Source organism: Antechinus flavipes, chromosome 4, assembly GCF_016432865.1.
Source record: "Antechinus flavipes isolate AdamAnt ecotype Samford, QLD, Australia chromosome 4, AdamAnt_v2, whole genome shotgun sequence".
In the NCBI taxonomy this organism is placed as follows: domain Eukaryota; kingdom Metazoa; phylum Chordata; class Mammalia; order Dasyuromorphia; family Dasyuridae; genus Antechinus; species Antechinus flavipes.
In genome coordinates this window covers 370604129-370625210 of record NC_067401.1, presented here as the reverse complement: position 1 = coordinate 370625210, position 21082 = coordinate 370604129, and the positions used below count along the sequence as shown (strand labels likewise).

At 33.5% G+C, this 21082-nt stretch overlaps 1 protein-coding gene across 1 annotated transcript in view; it reads right to left on the bottom strand.

Annotated features, from left to right (window-relative positions):
* USH2A (usherin) overlaps positions 1 to 21082 on the bottom strand; it is a 998601-nt gene that overhangs the window by 171777 nt on the left and 805742 nt on the right. The window contains exons 52-54 of the mRNA XM_051996749.1: positions 15178 to 15375; positions 12205 to 12359; positions 7536 to 7734 (exon numbers count right to left, since the gene is read on the bottom strand). Coding sequence (XP_051852709.1) covers positions 7536 to 7734; positions 12205 to 12359; positions 15178 to 15375 — 552 coding nt within the window. The remainder of the gene's footprint in view (positions 1 to 7535; positions 7735 to 12204; positions 12360 to 15177; positions 15376 to 21082) is intronic.

The window sequence follows — 21082 nt, the reverse complement described above, 5'->3', positions numbered from 1 at the left end:
TTCCAAAATCTCATTTCTTGACATATCTCTGTTGCCATTTTCTTATTGCATGTAACTGGATGATCCAATTTCAGTTGAGAAGTATTTAATATGTTTAAAATCACATCTTCCTTTATCCCTTTCCTATCATTCTCTGTCTGTCTCTGTCTCTGTCTTTCTCTCTCTCTTCTCATCTTCTCTCATTCTCTCCTTCCTTTTTTTCTCTTTCCTCTTCCAATGAAGATTTCATTTCCTATTACATTCCTGATTTCTTTGTCTAGTTGAAAATTTTCTGTTTTACATTTAAGGCTGATTTAGCTTAAGGGTTTAAGTAATAGTTTTTTCAATAATATCATTCTACTATTTTCTCTACAACTTGATTTTTTCAACTCCTTGTTTGGCACACAATATAAAATGTCTTGTGACCTAAAATCTAACTCTCAAACTTGGGTTTGGGAAACTGAGATGCTTTTTAGTTTAACTCATAGTTCCAATTTTAGACTTTCCTTTTTTCCTCCCTTTCTTATAACCAAGAGTCCCCAAGTGCTAATTCCATCTGTATTCACTCACTATAGTTTCATCTCATTCTTGCTTCTCATTTTTACATTTACTCCTATTGGCAAGGCATACCTTCAACCTCTTTACAGATGTACTACAGTACGTATATGTAAATTATTTATATGTGTGTGTGTGTGTGTGTGTTTGTATTTATGTATTAAGATTCAAGTTAACATTATAGAATGAAAGGACATGCTGACTTTCAGCTTTTATACTACCTTAATGTCTTCTTCAAAGCTGTGATACTTCTTTATTTTTATTCTTAGAGAGAGTGAAGTTTAAACTTTAATAAATTAAAATTGGTACTCTATCAAGGAGCACAAAATGTTTCATATATACTAAATTCCTTTCTGTCCTCCACATCAGGCAGTGTCCCTATGCAGGAGAAAGTTTAAACCAAAATAATAATATAAGTAGGCTTTACATTCTAGAGACCATGAACCCCCAGGGAGTGGTTAGGTACAGCTGCTTGAAACATTATATTAGCACTCTTTCTTTCCAGTCAAAGACTTCTGGGCACAGCAGATATTAGGAAATTTCTTTTCTTTTTTATTTTTTTTGAAATAACCAAAAGTAGCAAACAGACTGATAATTTCCTACTACAATTGTCCCTTCTTTTGAGGCTATTGCCTATTTATTTCATGTAAGGTGAGTAAACTATAAGTATTCTCTAAAGTGGGAAAGTGGTCTGTTTGATTTTTATCAACTTCTCACAATTAAAACAGACCTTTGAGTGAATTGGAAGAATGAGTACCAAGAATGGTTGAATAACTTTTTTCAAGATAATATAGAAACACAGTGAATTTTCTCCTGCTCATGAGTTCATTGTTTTTTTTTTCCTACTACTCCTTTTATCTGAATTTAATAAATGTAAACCAGTATACATTTTCTATTATATGATAATGAATTCTTAGATCAAGCTATCATTCACACCAGTCAGACATATTTGGCACATGGCACTCTGAAACTCCATTACAAAATGCTTCTGCGTCATGGATTATGTTACATTGAGGGTTAAAACCTATCTCTTATGTATAAAATGATGTGGAATGCAGCTCTTTCAGTATAGTTTCTCATCTTCCTATTAAGTGTAGATCACAGGAGATGATATCCAAAAGGAAATGATAGAAAGTGGAAATTGGTTCATCCCAATGCCTACTTAACCAAGAAGTCCAAAATTGGTCAGAACTCTCACTTGCCTTGAAATATTATTACAAGGAATTTGTTAATCATCTTGTCTGAATTCCACTATAATTAAAAGACAGGATGCTCATGATCACACCTGCTGCCAAAGAGGGCACTCTTGCCCTTCTTTTTTCCTTATTAGCCCTAATTACTTAGTTAATCCTTTTACCTTCCATCCCATCCTATCCCACCACATAGCATTAGCAAGCTTATTTGTGAACTAGTAGTAACACAAAGTATAACAATGCCATAACTGTCATCCAAATTGTTCTGTACAGGATGGTGGAAGTGTTCAGTAATAAATGATATAAAAAGGTCTTTTATTGACAAGCTGCCATGTGCTGTTTGCATTAGAGAATATGAGAAGATGATGGCTGCTACCCCCTAGGTCCCTATGGTATTCAACTCAGTGAGATAGCAGAAAACGCTTCAGTTTACTTAAAGCATTGATAACACCTCTAAATAATTAACTGAGGACTTCCTGTCTTCAATTACTTAATGCTTTTTTTTAACATCTTGAGAGGATTATAAGCAATTTATGGATTTCACATGATGAGCACATTTGCCACTATTCCCACAAAGCATTTATAGGATCATGTTTCCCAAGCCTGGAGGTAATTAGAAATAAGCAACCAGACAATGGTGCTGAGGCAAGGTGCTCTCTTTCCCTGTTGCTCTTTGTAAGGGCCTAGATTTCAAGTCTCCAGAAAGAATAATGCCACAGCTTCATTAGTGTTCAACTGTTGCATGGGGAATGCTAGTGTTTTTGGAAATGATGAGAAAATCAAACCGTGTATCCTAAGGGGCCTAGTCAGTACTTCTCTCAAACAGTGGAGATTCAATATGAAATAAATTAGACTATTTTAGCCTGTTCCATAATCTCAATAGAACAATCATTTACATCAGATAAACTTCCATGATGAGCTCGGAGCATGGTCAAAGAGAGCCTTAGCTAGTAAAAAATGGAAGGGAATTATTTCTGGTCGACTGTTCAGGTCAAAAGCCTTACTAAACATGACTTCCATTTTTAGTCTCTGTCCACTAATGTCATATCAGTGACAGTTTGGGGCAAGGTTTTAAAAAATGGATACTATTACATCTATCTACAATGGTTTATGTTTGGCTCTTTTTGGAGATTTAGGAAGACTTACTGACCTCTTGTAATTTCTTCTCACACTGATTCAATAAGAACAGGAATTACATTAAAATTTTTAAAATTATGCCAATGGAAAAGATTTCTGTGAGCAGTTAAGTACTTGTGAATTCCTTTCATAAAAAAGCATTTTAGGAAAAAATACTAGCCAATTAATAATAATTCTTATATCTAAAAATTATTAACAAGTCTTACTGATTAAGCAATTATTAAATATCTACTATGTGTCTGAGACTATACTAAGCACTTTCTAAATATTATTTCATTAGTTGCTTACAAAAAAATTTGTAAGGTAAATATTAGAATTATCTCAATTTTGGAGTTTAGGAAACTAAGGCAGACAGAAGCTAAGTGGCTTGCCTAGGATCACATAACTAGGAAATATCTGACAACAGAATTAAATTAAGTTCTTCCTGATTCCAGGCCCAGTGTTCTGTCCACTGTGCCACTGAGCTTTATTGCTGACTTAAAAAGAACCATTTAATCCTTTTTGTAGTAGCAAGAAACTGGAAACTTATTGGATGCCCATCAGTTGGTGAATGACTGAATAAGTAATAGTATATGAATGTTATGGAATATAATTGTTCTATAAGAAATGATAGGCAGGATAATTTCAGAGAGGCCTGGAGAGACTTATATGAACTAATTGCTAAGTGAAATGAGCAAAACCAGGAGATCATTGTACACGGCAACAACAAGATTATACAATAATCAATTCTAATGAACATGGTTCTTTCCAACAATGCGATGAGCCAGTTTCAAAGATCTTGTGATAATGAGAGCCATCTACCCCCAGAGAGGACTTGGGAACTGCGTGTGGATCACAACATAGCATTTTCACTCTTTTTGTTGTTGTTTGTTTGCATTTTTAAATGCAAACATTTCTTTCTCATTTTTTCCTTTTTGATTTGATTTTTCTTGTGTAACAAAATAATTATATAAATATGTATGAATATATTGGATTGAAATATTTTTACCATGTTTGACATATATTGAATTACTTGCCATCTAAGGGAGGGGGTAAGGGGAAAGGGAGAAATTGGAAAACAAGGTTTTGCAATGGTTTATGTTGAAAAATTATCCATATATATGTTTTGAAAATAAAAAGCTTTAATAAAAAATAAAATAAAATAGAGCCACTTAAATTTAGCCTGGGTCAGATAGTTTCTAAAAGCATGATTGGCAGGACAAGGAGAAATTCAAAAATTTTATAGAAAATAATTGATTTAGGAGATATAAAATTCATCCAAATTAGCACAGTAACAAAGCAGATAAAGAGTCAGTCCTGGAGTCACAAGAAACTAAAACACTACTAGCTGTGTGAATTTGGGCAAGTCATTTAACCTGTTTACTCTAATTTGCTCATCTGTAAAATGGAGATAATAACCTTAACTATCTCTTAGAGTTATTGTAAGATTAAGTGAGATAATAATGGTAAAGCACTTAATACATCATCTGACAAATATAACTGCTATATAAATGTTTATTATTATTATCATCCTTTTTTATTAATGAAATTCTTAGTAGTCTAAAATTTTAATGTCATAACTTTGAATTCATTACTTTATATCTATGATCTTACATGACATATATATATCCCTTATTCTTTCCCCTTTTTGTGGTGGGAGGATATCTTTGCTTATTATGGGAGGCATATAGTATAAGCATTGATAGAGATATCATTAGTGATTCTGACATTACAGGAAAATTCAATTGAACTGATTAGGGTAAGGTCAGTATACCCCATTCAGTTATAGCTATTCTGTGAGAAGGGAGAAGGAAGAAGGGAAAGGGGACTATAGTGGGAAAAGATGGGTTTCCTAGAGACAACACTTGAGGTATGGTGATTTGGGGATACGTAATGGAATATGGTAGTATTATGGTAAAAGATCATTGGGCCAAGGAAGTATGTTTCACTGGATGTTGACTATTCTGAATGTCCTGGAATAAAATCCAAGATGTCTCAACTTGATTTTGACTTTGAGGGCTAGAAAAGGAAGCAACTAGCTTTTACTACTCAAAATGTGATATTAGATGAGGGCAGCTCTCACTAATTCAAAGTGTGAGAGCAATGTTTAAAGAAAGGACTTGGGATTTGACTTTCTTTTTCTCTTTTGATGCAGATCAGCCTCTTCATTGCAGTTTAGAAGTTTAGAGTGGCCTAGACCACTGAAAATTGTATCTCAGTGAAGGCCACCTAGCCAGTATATGTTAAAAACAGAACTTGAGTCTCCATCTTCTTAGTTCTGAGGCCAGTTTTCCATTATGTCATATTAGCTCCCTTTAACCTTAAATCTGACACTAAACTATTTAGCCTACAGAAGTCACAGGACTGTTGTAAAAAAAGAAATGAGATATGAAAAGGTGCTCCAAATTATTATTGATCTGAGAAATACAAATTAATACAACTCTGAGATACCACTACACACCTGTCAGATTGGCTAAGATGACAAGAAAAGGTAATGACAAATGTTGGAGGGGATGTGGGAAAACTGGGACACTGATGCATTATTGGTGGAGTTGTGAGCGGATCCAACCATTCTGGAGAACAATTTGGAACTATACTCAAATCAAAATGTGCTTTGATCCATCAGTGTTACTACTGTACTTCTATCCCAAAGAGATATTAAAAAAGGGAAAGGGATCCATATGTGCAAAAATGTTTGTGGCAGCCCTTTTCATAGTGGCTAGAAACTGGAAATTGAATGGATGCCCATCAATTGGAGAATGGTTGAGTAAATTGTGGTATATGAATGTTATGGAATATTATTGTTCTGTAAGAAATGACCAGCAGGATGAATACAGAGAGGCTTGGAGAGACTTACATGAACTGATGCTGAGTGAAATGAGCAGAACCAGGAGATCATTATGCATTTCAACAACAATACTACATGATGATCAATTCTGACGGATGTGGCTCTCTTCAACAAGGAGAGGATCCAAATCAGTCCCAATTGATCTGTAATGAACAGAACCAGCTACACCCAGAGAAAGAACAATGGGAAATGAGTGTGGACCACAGCATAACCTTTCCACTCTATTATTGTTTGCTTGCATTTTTGTTTTTTCTTCTCAGGTTATTTTTACCTTCTTTCTAAATCCTATCTTTCTTGTACAACAAGATAATTGTATAAATATGTATATATATATATGTATATATATGTATATATATATACATATATATATAGTATTTAACATATACTTTAACATATTTAACATGTATGGGACTATCTGCCATCTAGGGGAGGGAGTGGAGGGAAGGAAGGGAAAAGTTGAACAGAAGTTTTTGCAAGGGTCATTGTTGAAAAATTACCCATGCATATGTTTTGTATATAAAAAGCTATAATAAAAAAGAAATAAATGAGAGTATTGTGATAAAGCACTTTAAAATTTATAAAATATGTGAAAACAAATAAAGATGCCATTTAATTATGGTGAATTTCACCTTGGTTTACATGATAGGACCTATTGAATGAATCCACTGAGATATGCATCATCTGACTTTATTAAGTATTCATCTCTACTCTCAGTGATTCAGCTCAAAATACTGAAATAGTTTAGTAAGTTATTTAGTCAAGAGATATTTATTTGACACCTTTTAAAATGTCTCTTTTGCAGATGTCAAAGAGCATTTATTTACTTATGAGTCACTGAAGCTATCTGGTAAATCAATATCAGAGAAGGACGAATTTACTTTGATATCTGTGATAAACTAATCCTTGTTCTTTATGATTAGAGGCATCATGTCTGTAATGGTCTTTTCAAAAATTTGGGTGTCTATGGAAAGGAACATATTTCCCAGGGAGAATGGTTTAGGCATTTAGCAAAGTAGTGATTGTGAGGTAGATGATGTCTGGAAAAACTTTTAAAGTTTATTTAGGGATTTGAAATTTAAATTCTCAATACTACTTGAGATAGTTTAATTTCTTTAAACAGTAGACTCTCAGAATGCCAAGTTCATATAACTTTTAATTATCCATATGCATATTGCCCATTTTGTAAATTATGTGCATTTATTATTTAGTGTTATATATATTATAAATATCCTAATTGTATTTCTATCTCTACATGTGACTGGGAGGCCAGTTATAGTCACCCCAAACTTCAGAGTATAGTGTTCTTCATATAAAAGATGCTAAATAAATAAATGTTTGTTCAAATGAATTGAAATATGTGCAATTAAATTTTTTTTTGTTTTCCCCCAGATTATCCTGAAACCTGTATGACCTTGGTTCTTTTATGTCTACAGGTCTCAATTTTCTTATCTGTAAAATGTGGCTGGACATTATAATCTTGAAAATACATTTCAATTCTAAATCTGATGAACTAATAAGTAGGTACTGACTTGGCTATATATCCTTTCTCTTACACAGAATAGATAACTAATTTTACTCTGAACTTAAGGAAAACATAATAAGAGAAGTCTGATGCAAAAAATCATGCTATGTATTCCTTAGCTAAAATCAAATTATTTTTTAAACTATCTGTTATTTTGGTTTACTCTTGCCAGTGTGTGACTAGATAAGACATTTTCAAATGTCAAGAAAACCTATTGTTTGAATGTGATCTGACATATCAAAAGATTACCCTTGGGATATTTTTCCCCTTAACTTAAGTGACAAAATGTTCTCCTCTCCCCATTAAGTTTTGTCTTTTTTACCTGTGACTGTATGCTGCATCTTCCCCTTGGTGTCAACGTGGATAAGACCTTTCCCAGATTGACTGATCTGGTACTCTTTGATGATACCATTTGGTTTCTCAGGGACTCTCCAACTCAGATGCAGCACCTCTGCACTCAGGGCTATTATTGCTGGAGGCAGTACACTCTCTGGGACTCCTAGTTTGGTGGCTGCAACTACCTGAAGACAATGGAATTAAACAGCAATTTATTGTAATAGTACACTAGGTTTCCCGATCAATGAGAATGTCACTTTTGTTTTAAAATGTTGTTGTCTGGTCTGGCATATCATTAGTAAGGGCTTGGTGAATCAGTTCTTCAGTCCCCCCTTCTACTCCCACCCTTTCTATTTAAACAATGAAATCTGACCTTGAATATATTACATAAGTCTAAGATTATCATTTATCACAACAGGTTCACAACAATTTTGACAGCAGTCGGTTCAAACAAGCAAAATCTGGCTGGCAAAATATCTTCCTAGAGAACTCTTGATAACTCTCTTCCATATGGTTCATCAGTGTCTTTGCATTTTAACAGCCTGATTTCATACATTTTAAGCACTAGTAAATATGGAGCAAAACACACATCTGAACTTGCTTCCACACAATATGGCTGAAAGCATCGCCCCATAGCCTTTTCTTTACTTCTTTTCTAATGAGTTTGCAGAAACTTGGATCTACATGACAGTCAACTGAGAAGTTAAAAGAAGTAATCACCAAGTTGTTTATTCTGTGTAGTGTTAAAGAAAAAGTCAACAAAAATTGGCTGAAATTTTCACTGAATTAACTTTGATTTCTCTTTTTAACCAATTGTTTTGGTGTCATGGAGACACAAGCTGTGTCTGCACACGCAGCAGCAGGGCTGTTCCTGAATCGTTCCAACATAACTTTTGGTCGAACTGATCAGTCACCATCTGTCTGCGTGGTGGTACAACCCAGGATGCTTCTGAGTCATTGTTAAACACACAGCTGCAAACACAGACGGCAACTGATTGGTTTGACTGAATGTTTTATTTGGACTCCTCTCCCATCTTGCATGAGGAGGCTATTACAATCCTATTTTTCAGGTGAAAAGGCTATTCTTGTGGAGCATCAAGCACAGGGCATGTCAGTTTCACAGCTGCCTCTTCCTCTCAGGTAATGCTTATTGAGATACAGCCGCAATATACTCAGCTCCGACAGGTAGATGGAATCCAGGACATTTTCTTTTTCCATTAGCTTTTAAAGAGTACCAAGTGTGAATGTTACAATTTCTGGTCCCCAGTTCTTTCACCTAATCTAGTTGGTTTGTTCCAGATTGTGCCTCCTCTTGATATGATACATGATAAGATTCTTTCCTGAATCACCTAGGAAGCTTGAAATCAAATCATTATTTGACCCTGGCAAAAAATATGTAGAATCTCTAAGCTGCCTTCATTGATTCCTTCATTTGTAGAGTGCAGAGAGGGAAGGAAAAGGGATGTAAAAAAATGCTTATCTGTAAGCACTGGGATTTTCAGCAAGTTTCATCATTTTCATATTTATGTATTTATTGGATATTATGTTTATTGTAATTTATTTTATTATATTTATTGTAATATTAGAAATATTGAAATATTAGAAATTAAGTTTCTTGAAAGTTGATAGGCAAATTAAGCAAAGTTAATGAATAAAGTTACAATTTATTAACATAAATAATTTTCAATAGAAAGGTGGCATGGTACCATACATAGAAATCTAGCCTTAGGATCAAGAAGATATAAGAAGATAAAGAGTTATCAACTCTTTATATTTTTATATATATTTTTAATTTATTTATATATTATATATAATGTCAGTAAAAATTCTTCCTTCACAATAACTCTAAGATAAATGGTAGCTGTATTATTATCACTGTTTTAAAATGAAAAAAATAAAACAGAGGTGAGGATTGACAACAATATACACTATTTGTTAATTAATTTTGATAAAAAACATTTCCTTATGTATGCTATTGGGGGGTGTATCTGTGATTTACATTGTTGCAGACAATTTTTGGTAAGGACATTTTTCCTACCAGTTTAAGTCAGCCATTGTTCTGCAATTTATAGTCTTTGCAGGTTGTTTAGGGATACTGAGAAATTAAATGACCTTTATGACCTCTAATAGAGTGTTAGAACTTGAATTAAAAAAAACTGAAATCTGCTCCCTAGGTAGAAGAGAAGATAGCAGATAGTAGATAAAGAGTGGAGCTTTAAAGTAGGAAAAGCTGAGTTTAAATCTCACCTCAGATTCTTATAAACTCTATGATCCTGAGCAAGTCACTTAACAGATGCCTCAGTTAATAATAGCACCTACTTTAAGAGGTCATTGAAAGGATGAGATAATACAATGACAGTACTTTTCAAACCTCAAAGGGCTCCATTAATATAAGCTTTTAAGATAAAGATTATGGTGGGACAGCTTAGGTGGTGCAGTGGATACAACACTAGCCCTGAAATCAGGAGAATCTGAATTCAAATCTGGTCTCAGACACTATTTGATAATTGTAGAAATATGTATAGAAGAAATGCACATGTTTAACATATATTAGATTGCTTGCTGTTTAGGGGAAGGGAGTGGGAAGAAGGGATGGAGAAAAATTTGGAACAAAGTTTTGCAAGGGTGAATGTTGAAACTATCTACATATATTTTGAGAATAAAAAGCTATTATTTTAAAAAATTGATGCAGATGGTAATGTGTCCATATCCATCCATGTATCCAATGTGACTTTTGTTAATGTCTTCCTATAAATTTGATGTGGTGGAGTGGGGAGAGATACACAACTTTCTGGAGACCTTTCACTTTTTTTTTCAGGCCTTTCATTCTTTGTATTGACATTATGAGGCTGCCAGTTTAATACTCTGGGGATTCTTTGGCCATTTTCCCCTCTAAACATGCAACTAGTTCATTCTCTATATAGTGTAATACCTTGATGAAATGTTTCATACTTACTCTTCTAAAACATGGCAACTAATGAAGCGAAGTTAATGAATAAAGTTACAATTTATTAACATAAATAATTTTCAATAGAAAGGTGGCATGGTACCATACATCTAGCCTTAAGATCAAGAAGATATAAGGCAAAGTCCTGCTTGTGTCATATACCAGAATAATTAATTTAATAGTTCTCTGAGAAACCCTCTAGGACCAAAATAAGGAATAACTGAGGATGTATTTCAGTATTGGGAGTTTCTACTGTGAAAATTCAGTATATTAACTAAATTTTAATTCTAAATCTAAACCACTTGGTTTTCTTTTTACAATATTTTCCCCTACAAATGTTTCATTATGATATGGAGATAACATGAATTTTTAGAGATTATGCCATGAGGGACAGAAGTTTGACAGTTCTTAATAAAGTAAGAATGGCTTTAAGTATAAGCTCATTTACCATCTGAAAACCAGCCTAAATACCAAATAATCTAAGTTCCATTCTAGCACTAAACTCTATGAATCAATGCCCTTATAAAGATCACCAAAAGGAAGGCCACCAGATATAAAGTTTTTATGTTGCAGCAACTCATGAAACCCTTTATCACATCATGGATGGATTAGTTTTTATCAGTTGAGTGAATTCTCTTGGTAATGATTTCTTTTTTTGAAAATCAAAGAAGTCAAAGACTATTAGCAACCAATTGAAAGTTTTTCCCTGAGGTAATCAAGAGAAATGAAAGATTTTGAGAAGGGGCACCTTCCACTGAATCAATATTCTAGATCTAGAAGAACCATTGAGAGTATATAATCTACTATTCCCACATCCTCATTCTGTAAGTAAGGAAACCGAAGTCCCATAAAGTCAAATGATTTACCCAATGTCCCATAGCTAGTTAGTGGCAGAAACAGGCTTTGAAGAGAAAATAAGTAAGCTCTCTGAAGCATTTTGTGTTTGGAAAAAATACAGATCTTTATAGTTATAGGAATCTTGGGACTGGGGAAGGATATTCAGCATGTCAGTTTTGATGATTTTGCAGAAAAGTCCCTGGATGAACAGGGAAACCAATCAGATGTGAGAGCCAATCCAGGTCCAAGTGGGAAATAGTATGGAAAGACTAGGCAATTATTGTTTTTTAAAGTTGATATTTGTGTGCAGTGCTGAGAGAGTTTTGTATATAACTTTGTTATTGATTTAAAGTATAATTTGATGGTTCATTCATAAACATTTACCATATTAGTCTTAATATAGGTTGTCCTTGAGTATAGACTACAGTCTATACATTTTCAAGAAAAATACATATACATATAATTTCCATTGTACACCTATACTTGCATATATATGTATTTAAACATATGTAATATATATGTATGCGTGTATGCATGAAGATATGCATACACACATAAATATTGGTATATATCAGAAAGATGCTCAAGTTAGGTTTTTATACAAATGAGGCTTGATTCAAAAGTATAGTCTATATTAAAAACAACAGGATAATTATATACAGCAATAGTCTCCTTTTTATTAGTTTTTATTAGTCATATCTATTAGTATATACTAGATTAGTATATAACAGAGGACACTTACCTTGTCATCAGTTAGTAGTAGATAACCTTTCTTTCCTGTTGTGAGGATATTCTTTAATAATTCTAGATATTCAGATACTTTTCACATTACTTATTCTACCTTGGATCTGGTGTCAGTGGCCCACTTTACCTTGTAACTGTCAGTACAACCTGCAATAGTGCAGACCCTCAGCTGGTATGAATATTCCTGATATGGTTGAATCCCATTGGTATCCACAAAGCTCATATCTGTCCCCCGAAAACGTTCAATCCCATTTCGGAGAACAATATAATGAATGATGAGACCTAATGAAAGAGGAAAAATTATCCTTTTTTGAAATATCATTTATTTTCAAAGATGTTAAGTAATTTTGCAAATTCATTTTCTTAGGGAAAACATTGTTTTACCAATATCATGCTTATATTATTGCTTTCACAATTATCAGCTATTCTATTATTCTATTTAATGTTCTACCCTGATGTCTACCATAGAGTGAATGTGACCCTAAATTCCTAAAGACCAAATCATCAGGATATGAGCAATGACAGATGACATTAGAAAGGCTTTGGGTACAAGCCTGGATATGGATTATCTACCTTTTCTGTCCCAGAACCTCATTAGATAAAAGATCATCATTAATGGATTTTTTAAATCATAGCCCATCATTAGCACTATCTAGACAGGGATAAATATAGAGATGCTAGACTATTTGCCATCATAGAGAAAACCCATACTGACTTTTGTGATTTAAGGTAAAGAAAAAAATGTTAATAGTAACTCTTTATGATGGAAAAGAACTTCAAAATTAGGAGGTGTTAATCAATTGGAGAAAGACTAAATAGTTATGGCATATGAATATAATAGAGTTTTAATGGACTGTAAGAAATTATTCAAGTGACAGTTTTGGGAAACTTAGAAAAAGTTTTATGAACTCACATAAAATAAAGTGAGCATTATTAGAAGAATAACTGATACAATAACAGCAATATTATAAAAACAAACTTCTTTGAAAGGCATAAGAGCTCTAATTATTGTGGTGACTATGACTCTAAAAGCCCTTTGGTGAAGAATACTACATTCTCCTGTCAGAGAGATAGAAGGAAGAGAAAAAATGTTTGTTGAAATTTTTAAAAAAGAAAATAACCATTATGTGACTATACATAATCAATTCTGAAGAATATGCATTGAGTGATGGTGGTAGTGGTGTGTGGTCAATGGCACAAATGATCCAAAACCATAACTACTTGACTTTGGAATAAATTGTATAACCTCTTTATTTCCTCCCTCCCCAAACCCATTGAAAATTTTGTTTGCCTTAGGCGACTATGAAAATAAGTTTGTTTCACTGAACACAGCATATTTTAATAAAGTACCCAGGAAGATGCTGGGATCCAAGAAAATCTGGACACTGATTAAACATTTGCAATAGATATTCAACAATGTAGCAGTGGAAAGGTATGTAACTAAGGATTTACTAATTCAGTTCAATACAATATCTCAAACATTAAGTACAATATTAATATTATTATTAATACTAGGTGCCAGATGCTTTATTAGGTTTGGGGGATATAAAGGCAATAATAAAATCCCTTCAGTCAAGAACACTACCTCTATTGGAAAGAATACCATATGTTTAGAATATCAAAATTAAAATATATACATTAAAATAATTTCTGGGAAAAGACATTAGCAATTTTGGGGGACTCAGAATAGGCTTCCTTTAGGAGACAATGATCAAGCTGAATTTGGGAGAAGGATGGATTGTTAACAACAGAGATGCGAATAAAGTGAATTCTAGACACACTTTATGGTTTGCACAAAGGCAAGGTAGTAATGAATGAATGATTATTAAACACTCTGTTAGACATTGGGGATACACATTTTTAAAAAATAAAGAAAATCCTTGTTCTTAGAAAGCCCTCATTTTAATTAAGGAAAAGAATACATAAAGAAAAAAAAATGCAGTGGTAAGATGGAAAAGTTCGAGGATCCTTAGGTTGCATCAGTAAATTAAATATAGATCTGGAGGGTATAGAGGCAGAGCAGATGATAAAGTGTGGAAAATCTCAGAAAGCAATAGTTGGCCATAAAACCTAGTCGTCCTCTATCTCAATTGTAGAAATACAATTAGTGATTCATATTTCCTCCACATCAGTTAAACAGTTAGCCTGCTTTGATGGGACTGGAGCCAAGGGTATGCTGGAGTCATCTTGAACAGGTCCAGAATTGTAAGATTTTCAGTGTATTTACTCCTTATAAAATGCTACAAATCATGATTGGGTTTATTGTTTAATGATTTAGACTTAAGAAAGTGATAAAAAATGTTAATGCAGACTAAGTTTAAAAGTATGATATGGGTACATTTTTTACTCCCAAGAGCCAGTTAAATATTTATTAGCACAACTTTCCCAGGACAACTTAAGGGAAAGGGACAGAAGAGAGTATCATTAATAGTGATGAGTCTTCCTGTAACTTCACTGGTTAGGTTCTTGTGACTCAGACTAAAGGAAAAGATGAGGAGGTGATGGGAGATCACAAGTAAGTAAATGTCACCCCTATGATAGTATATTGTGCACAGGAAATAGCAAGCAAACTAGTTTTTCTGCTCTTAGAGGACATAATGGAAAGTAATAGAATAAAATAAAAGACTAAGTTGAAGTTCAATTGCAAAAGGAGTCAAAAGTCAAACAGAAAGATTTTAAAAATACCATGTGAAGTTAAGAGGTTGCCACTGCATTTGTTTTTTGTGGGGAAGGATCATGGTCAGACCAGTAATTTAGGAATATCAGCCAAATAATAGAGAAGGCCTACATTAATAAATGCCGTTATATGACTGCCAATTTAGCCACGGATATTCAACACCTCTTTTCTACCTAGAGTAGCTTTTCTTTATAGAAGGGAGGATGTAAAACTTTACAGCTTGCTTTCCTTTTTCCATCTAAAGCTCTTCTTTATTTCAACTCCATGGAAGAAGATAATTCCACAATAACATATAGCAGGGGATTAATAAGTGTTCATTAGATTGAATTATAACTATTCCCGTGTCGATATGATTCATATAACAAGAATTCAATTTCTTTATGGACATTAAGATAACTCTTCATTTAAATAGGAAAATGATACCATTTGGTTGAATAGGTTTCTTCCAGTTTAAAACAATTACATCATCTTGATTGTTCATTTTGGTCCAAGTAGGAGGACTCACTCCTTGAGGTACATCTTGCTTTGTATTGGCCCTGGAAGCATTGCTGAAACCTTGCCCGTGGCTATTCCATGAAGCAATTCTATATTCATACATCTTGTAGGGCTGAAGGTTAACATCTAGAAAGATAAAAATTAGACATAGTATTCATTTTTCTTTTACCATGAAGTGAAAACTAAATGCAGAAATAACAAATATTTTCCAAAACATATAGTTTATCTTAATATATTTTGTCTAAATTAAACTGGAATATGATATTTGTTTTTCTTTTCATATAAAAAAGAAACATTCTCAATTCAATTCAGTTTAATGTTGGAGTGGAATACATATTGGATTTGAATTCAGAGAATCTCTGTGTGAATCCTACTATTGACTATTTAGCATTTGCCTATATAAACTATTTGGCATTCTAGATGTGGTAGACTACTTATGCAAAGATATAGATACTAAAAATAACAAATGTCATGTAGAGGAGACAGATCATAGGTTAGTTTGAGTAAGAAGGAAGGAAACAAACGCTTATTAAGTGTATATTATGTGCTAAGCACTTTATAAATATTATCTTATTTGATTCTCATGATAACTCTGAGAGGTGCATGCTATTATCATCCCTATTTTACAGTTAAAGAAAATGAGGCAGATAGAAGTTAAGCCAAGGATCATACAATAAGCATCTGAAGGAAGATTTGAACTCAGGTCATTCTGACTCCAAGCAGATTGCTCTATCTATTGTACCACCTAGGTTACTCTGGAACAGCAAGGGTATAAAGAGCAATATGAAATAAGACTTGATAGGAAGGTAAAATACTGTGGAGGGCTTCCAATGCTAAACCTAGGAATGTATATTTTTCTAGCTTTTTATTTTCAAAATGTATGCATAGTTATCAAAATTCACCCTTGTAAAACTTTGTGTTCCAAATTTCTTGTTCCCTTCTTCCCCATCCCCTCCCTTAGACAACAAGTAATCCAACATAGTTTAACATGTGCATTCTTCTACACATATTTCTACAATTATTATGCTGCATCAGAAAAATCAGATCAAAAAGGAAAAAAAAGGAAGCAAAAAGCAAACAAACAACAACAAAAAGGTAAAAACACTCTGTTGTGATCTACATTCAGTGCCCATTGTCCTTTTTCTGGATGCAGATGGCTCTATCTATCACAAATATATTGGAATTTGCCTGATTGAATTATGGCACATCCATCAGAATTGATCATCACATAATCTTGTTGTTGTTATGTACACTGTTCTTTTGGTTCTATTCATTTCACTTAGCAACAGTTCATGTAAATCTCTCCAGGCCTTTCTGAAATCAACCTGCTCATTGTTTCTTATAGAACAATAATATTCCATAACATTCATATACCACAACTTGTTCAGCCACTCCCCAACTGAGAAGCATTTACTCAGTTTCCATTTCCATGCCATTACAAAAAGAGCTGCCATAAACATTTTTTGCACATGTGGGTCCCTTTCCCTCCTTCAGTATCTCTTTGGGATATGGGCCTAGTAGAAACACTGCTGGTTAAAAGGGCATGCACAATTTGATAGCTTTTTGGGCATAGAAGAATATATCTTTTATCCTAAAAGCAATATGTTGTCACTGAAAACTTTTGAGGAATGAGGTACCACAGTAAGACCTGTATTTTAAAAAATGTTAATTTGGCAGTTTCATGGAGGATAGATTCAAGGGGGTGACATTGGATTTGGAGAATCCAGTTAAGAGGCCACTAGAAAAGTTCAAATAAGAGTCAAGAAGGGTTTGAACTAAGGTGAAGGCTGTGTGAGTTGAGAGAAAGCAATTGATGTGAGAGACTATGTGAAAATAGAATGAAAAAAGCTTCAGAATTGATCAAATAAGGATGCTGAGGGGAACTGAAGAGTCAATCTATCAATGGTAAATAAATAAACATATATAAAATACTCATTGTGGTATGTATCAATCACTATGGTAGACACAAAGGATGCAAATTCATTGAATAACAGTTTCTGCATTCAAAGTGTTTATATTGTATATGGAACTATATATATATACATATATAAGAATAAAAATAATACATATACAACAAAAACAACATAATTTTGGGAAGAAGCACTAATAACTGGGGAATCAGGAGAGATTTCATATAGGAGATAGCATGAACTGAATTTTTAAGGAAACCAGGGTTTCTAAGAAGTGACATTGAAGAAAGAGAACATTTCAAATATAGGGGATGGCCATTTAAAAGAAAAATTTGTCATTCATGAAAAATAGTAGGTAGGTAGAAACTAGGTTGTGAAGGATTCTAAGTAGAAAATAGAGAAGTTTTTATTTAATTCTAGAGGTAATAGAAATTTATTGGAGCTTATTGATCAGGGAAATAATAAATATAATTAAATTGTGTTTTACAGATATTACTCTCACAACTGTTTGAAGTAAAGATTAGAAAAGGAAGAAGACTGAAACAAAGAGTTCAATCATACAACAATTTTAATAGTCCAAATGAGAGGTAGTAAGGACCTGAACCAGGGTGGTAGCCATTTAGATGAGAGAGAAGGGACCAGCTATAAGAGATATTCTGGAAAGTACAATTGATAAAACTTGTAAACCAATTGGATATGTGAGGTAGGGAAGAATGAGGACTCAAGAATGGCTTCAAGGTTAAGAATCTGGACAAGAATATGGAAGTTTGGAAGAAGGGTTCATTTTGTGTATGTTGAGCTTAAGATGCATATGGGATAACTAGTTTGAAATGCTGTGTTCTAATAATGAGTTCAAAAGCAGAATAAAAGAAGGTAAAAAGTGAAAAGGCAAACTAAGGTATTTATTAAATTCCCACTATGTGCCAAAGTACTAAGTGTTGGGGATATAAATGTAAAAGGTAAATTGTTCCTGTGAAGTGGACATCTTGTACTGGATTTCTCATAGACTGAAAATGAACTTTGTCTTTCCTTCCCCAAACCCTCCCCTTTTTCTAACTTCCCTATTATTGTTGAGAACATCATTATCCTCCAAGTCACCCAGGCTTCAAGCCTGATATTAGACTCTTTAATCTCTCTTATCTCCTATATCTAATCTGTTGCCAAATCCTGCTGATTTCACAAACGTCTCTCATATCATCTCCCTTTCTGGTACTGTTGTGCAATAGGCCTTCATCACTTCATGTCCAGTTTTTTTTTTTCTCCAATTACTATCTAGTGGGTCCACCTGCCTCTCCCCCTATCAGTTTGCTGCCAAAGTGAACTTCCTAAAAGGCAAACTTGAATATGTTACCTCCCTTACCTTCACTAAATACATTTCAATGGCTCCTTATTTAGATTTAGAAATAAAATCATCTACTTATAAAAGCCTAAATATCTTGGATTTTTCTTACTTTTTCAATCTTCTTAAAATTTAGCCTTAAACTAAAATCTCTCTATGTATTCTTCAGCAGAATGAGGAGCATCCTTGCTGCTCCTGAAACATGGGTGAATTAAATACAAAAACAAATTGCTAGCATAGTGATTCAGGACAGTATTGAAGTGTTAAATCAGAAGGAAATATAAAGAGCACTCTGAAAGAATCTAATCATTTGTTTATCTCAACTTTTCTTCTCCCAGTGTTTTTTTTTGGGGGGGGGGGTGGGGGGGGGAAGGGGGCAGTATCTGCTTTTTTTTTTTTTTTTTTTTTTTTGAGAGGCTTTTGAGAGACTGTATGCTGACATACCTAAGTGGTCCAAGGGCATCTTCCATGACTTGTCTTGATTAGGCACATTAGCAGAAGCACAAACTCTTGAGATAACCAATGCTTTATTGCATAAGTTAATTCAGTGGTTGCTATTTAGTTGCATATTTGTCACACGCAGACCTGAACTGGTGCTGAAATTGTAAGCTTCTCCAGGACAAATATTAAGTTTGCCTACATGACTATATGTGGAATCTGGCTTACCAGCACATGGTGATAATTGCTTTTTGATAATAAATTTCTCCATGATAAACTTCTTTCCCACACCAACCCCAGACAAATGCTACATTTTTCTGGCAGCAAAATAGTTGAGCTTCATTTTTATACATGGATTTTACATTATTAGGGTTAAAAATGGAAATTTAAAAATATTAACCATCATTAGTTAGATGAAAGTATATATATATTTTTTTTTTTTTTGAAAGTACTTTTCTATATCCTGCTCTGAATTTCAAGATTTTCTTTTAAGATTCTCTTCTTCAATTAACAAAGTGGTCCTTTCCATAAGTTTACTTGAAGGTCTAGAATTTAAATAGACATTGATGGGCTCTTTCTCTATTCAGCAGTCTATTCATTTTTCATAGTTAGGAGAGGTGATGTGAAAGTAGGGTCTCTCACTACACATTTTATAGTTTCTTATTAGGTACTTCTTCTAGTTTTGATATTACTAGAGGCTTGTCACAAATACCTACCATCTTTCTCATCATAAGGCAAATAAGTGACTCAGAGTAGAATAGAATGGGCTCCCTTCCAAATTTTAGCTTATTAGAATATGCCATTTCAATTGATCTTATTTTGATTTTAATAACTGATTATTCATAGACATTTGGCTTTGAAAAGGATTTTGAAGGGATTCAAAAATAAATGGAAAAGTAACAAATAATAAGTTTTAAATCAGAAATGATTGTCTCTATTCTCATATCAGACATGACAACTTTAAGCTTTACTTTAAGACAATTTAGCTGAAATTGTTCTTTGTAAATTAAGCTACACAACTAAATGTTTTAAAAAATATGGCCTGCAGTTCCAATGATCTTATGATGAAGAGAGCCATCTACACACACAGAGAGAACTGTGGTAACTGAGTGTGGATCACAACATAGTATTTTCACTCTTTTTATTGTTGTTTGCTTACATTTTGTTTTTCTTTCTCTTTTTTTTCTTTTTTGATCTGATTTTTCTTGTACGACAAGATTATTGTATAAGTATGTGTACACATATTGGATTTAACATATATTTAACATGGTTAATATATATATTGGATTACTTGACATTTAGGGGAGAGGGTGGGGAGGAGAGGAAAATTTGGAACACAAGGTTTTGTAAGAGTCAACACTGAAAAATTATCTATGCATATGTTTTGAAAATAAAAGAATCTTAAATAAATTAATGAATGAATAAATAATTGGGTTGTTTATTTAAGAACAACTTTACCTATATGATTTACTGGTAATTCTTTAGCTGGTACCACTGTTTTCAATGCTCTCACAGTCTTTTTCCATTCAAATTTTCCATTCTCATTTTACATTTCCTGATGAAATGCTAGCTAACCTTCTTTATCCTTCCAGCTGTGCTGATTGACTCTTCAGACTTCAACATGCTGTTGCTGCTGCTCTGTTACCTTGAATGTCCCTCAGCTGAGAACTTACTTCCTCCCTGGAGCTTCAATCTACAATGTCAGCTTTTTTTTTCTTTTTCCAATGTTCCAGGAAACTAGTCTAGAGCTGTTAACTTTTCATTCACAATACAAACTCTTGTGTGAGTCCATGGATTCCACAATCCCATTGTCAGTTCCCTTTTTTGTGTTGTATGCTCCTTGAAAACAGGAACTGTCTTTCTTTTTTTGCTTGTCTTTATATCTCAGGCACTTACCGCTACACCTGATACATAATAAGCACTTAATAAATGCATGCTATTCCTTCATCCATCCACCCACCCACCTACCTATGGACCTACTGTCCTTCTTTAGTTCTATGACAAAATCAAACGGGTTCTTTTTCTGCTTCTATGCCTTTTCTCACACTATTCTCTGTCTGGTACATCTTTTCTATCAGTTGAATTCCCACTCATAACTTAAAGTCCAATTCAAACTCTCCTTCTTTCAAGATTGCCTTGATCATCC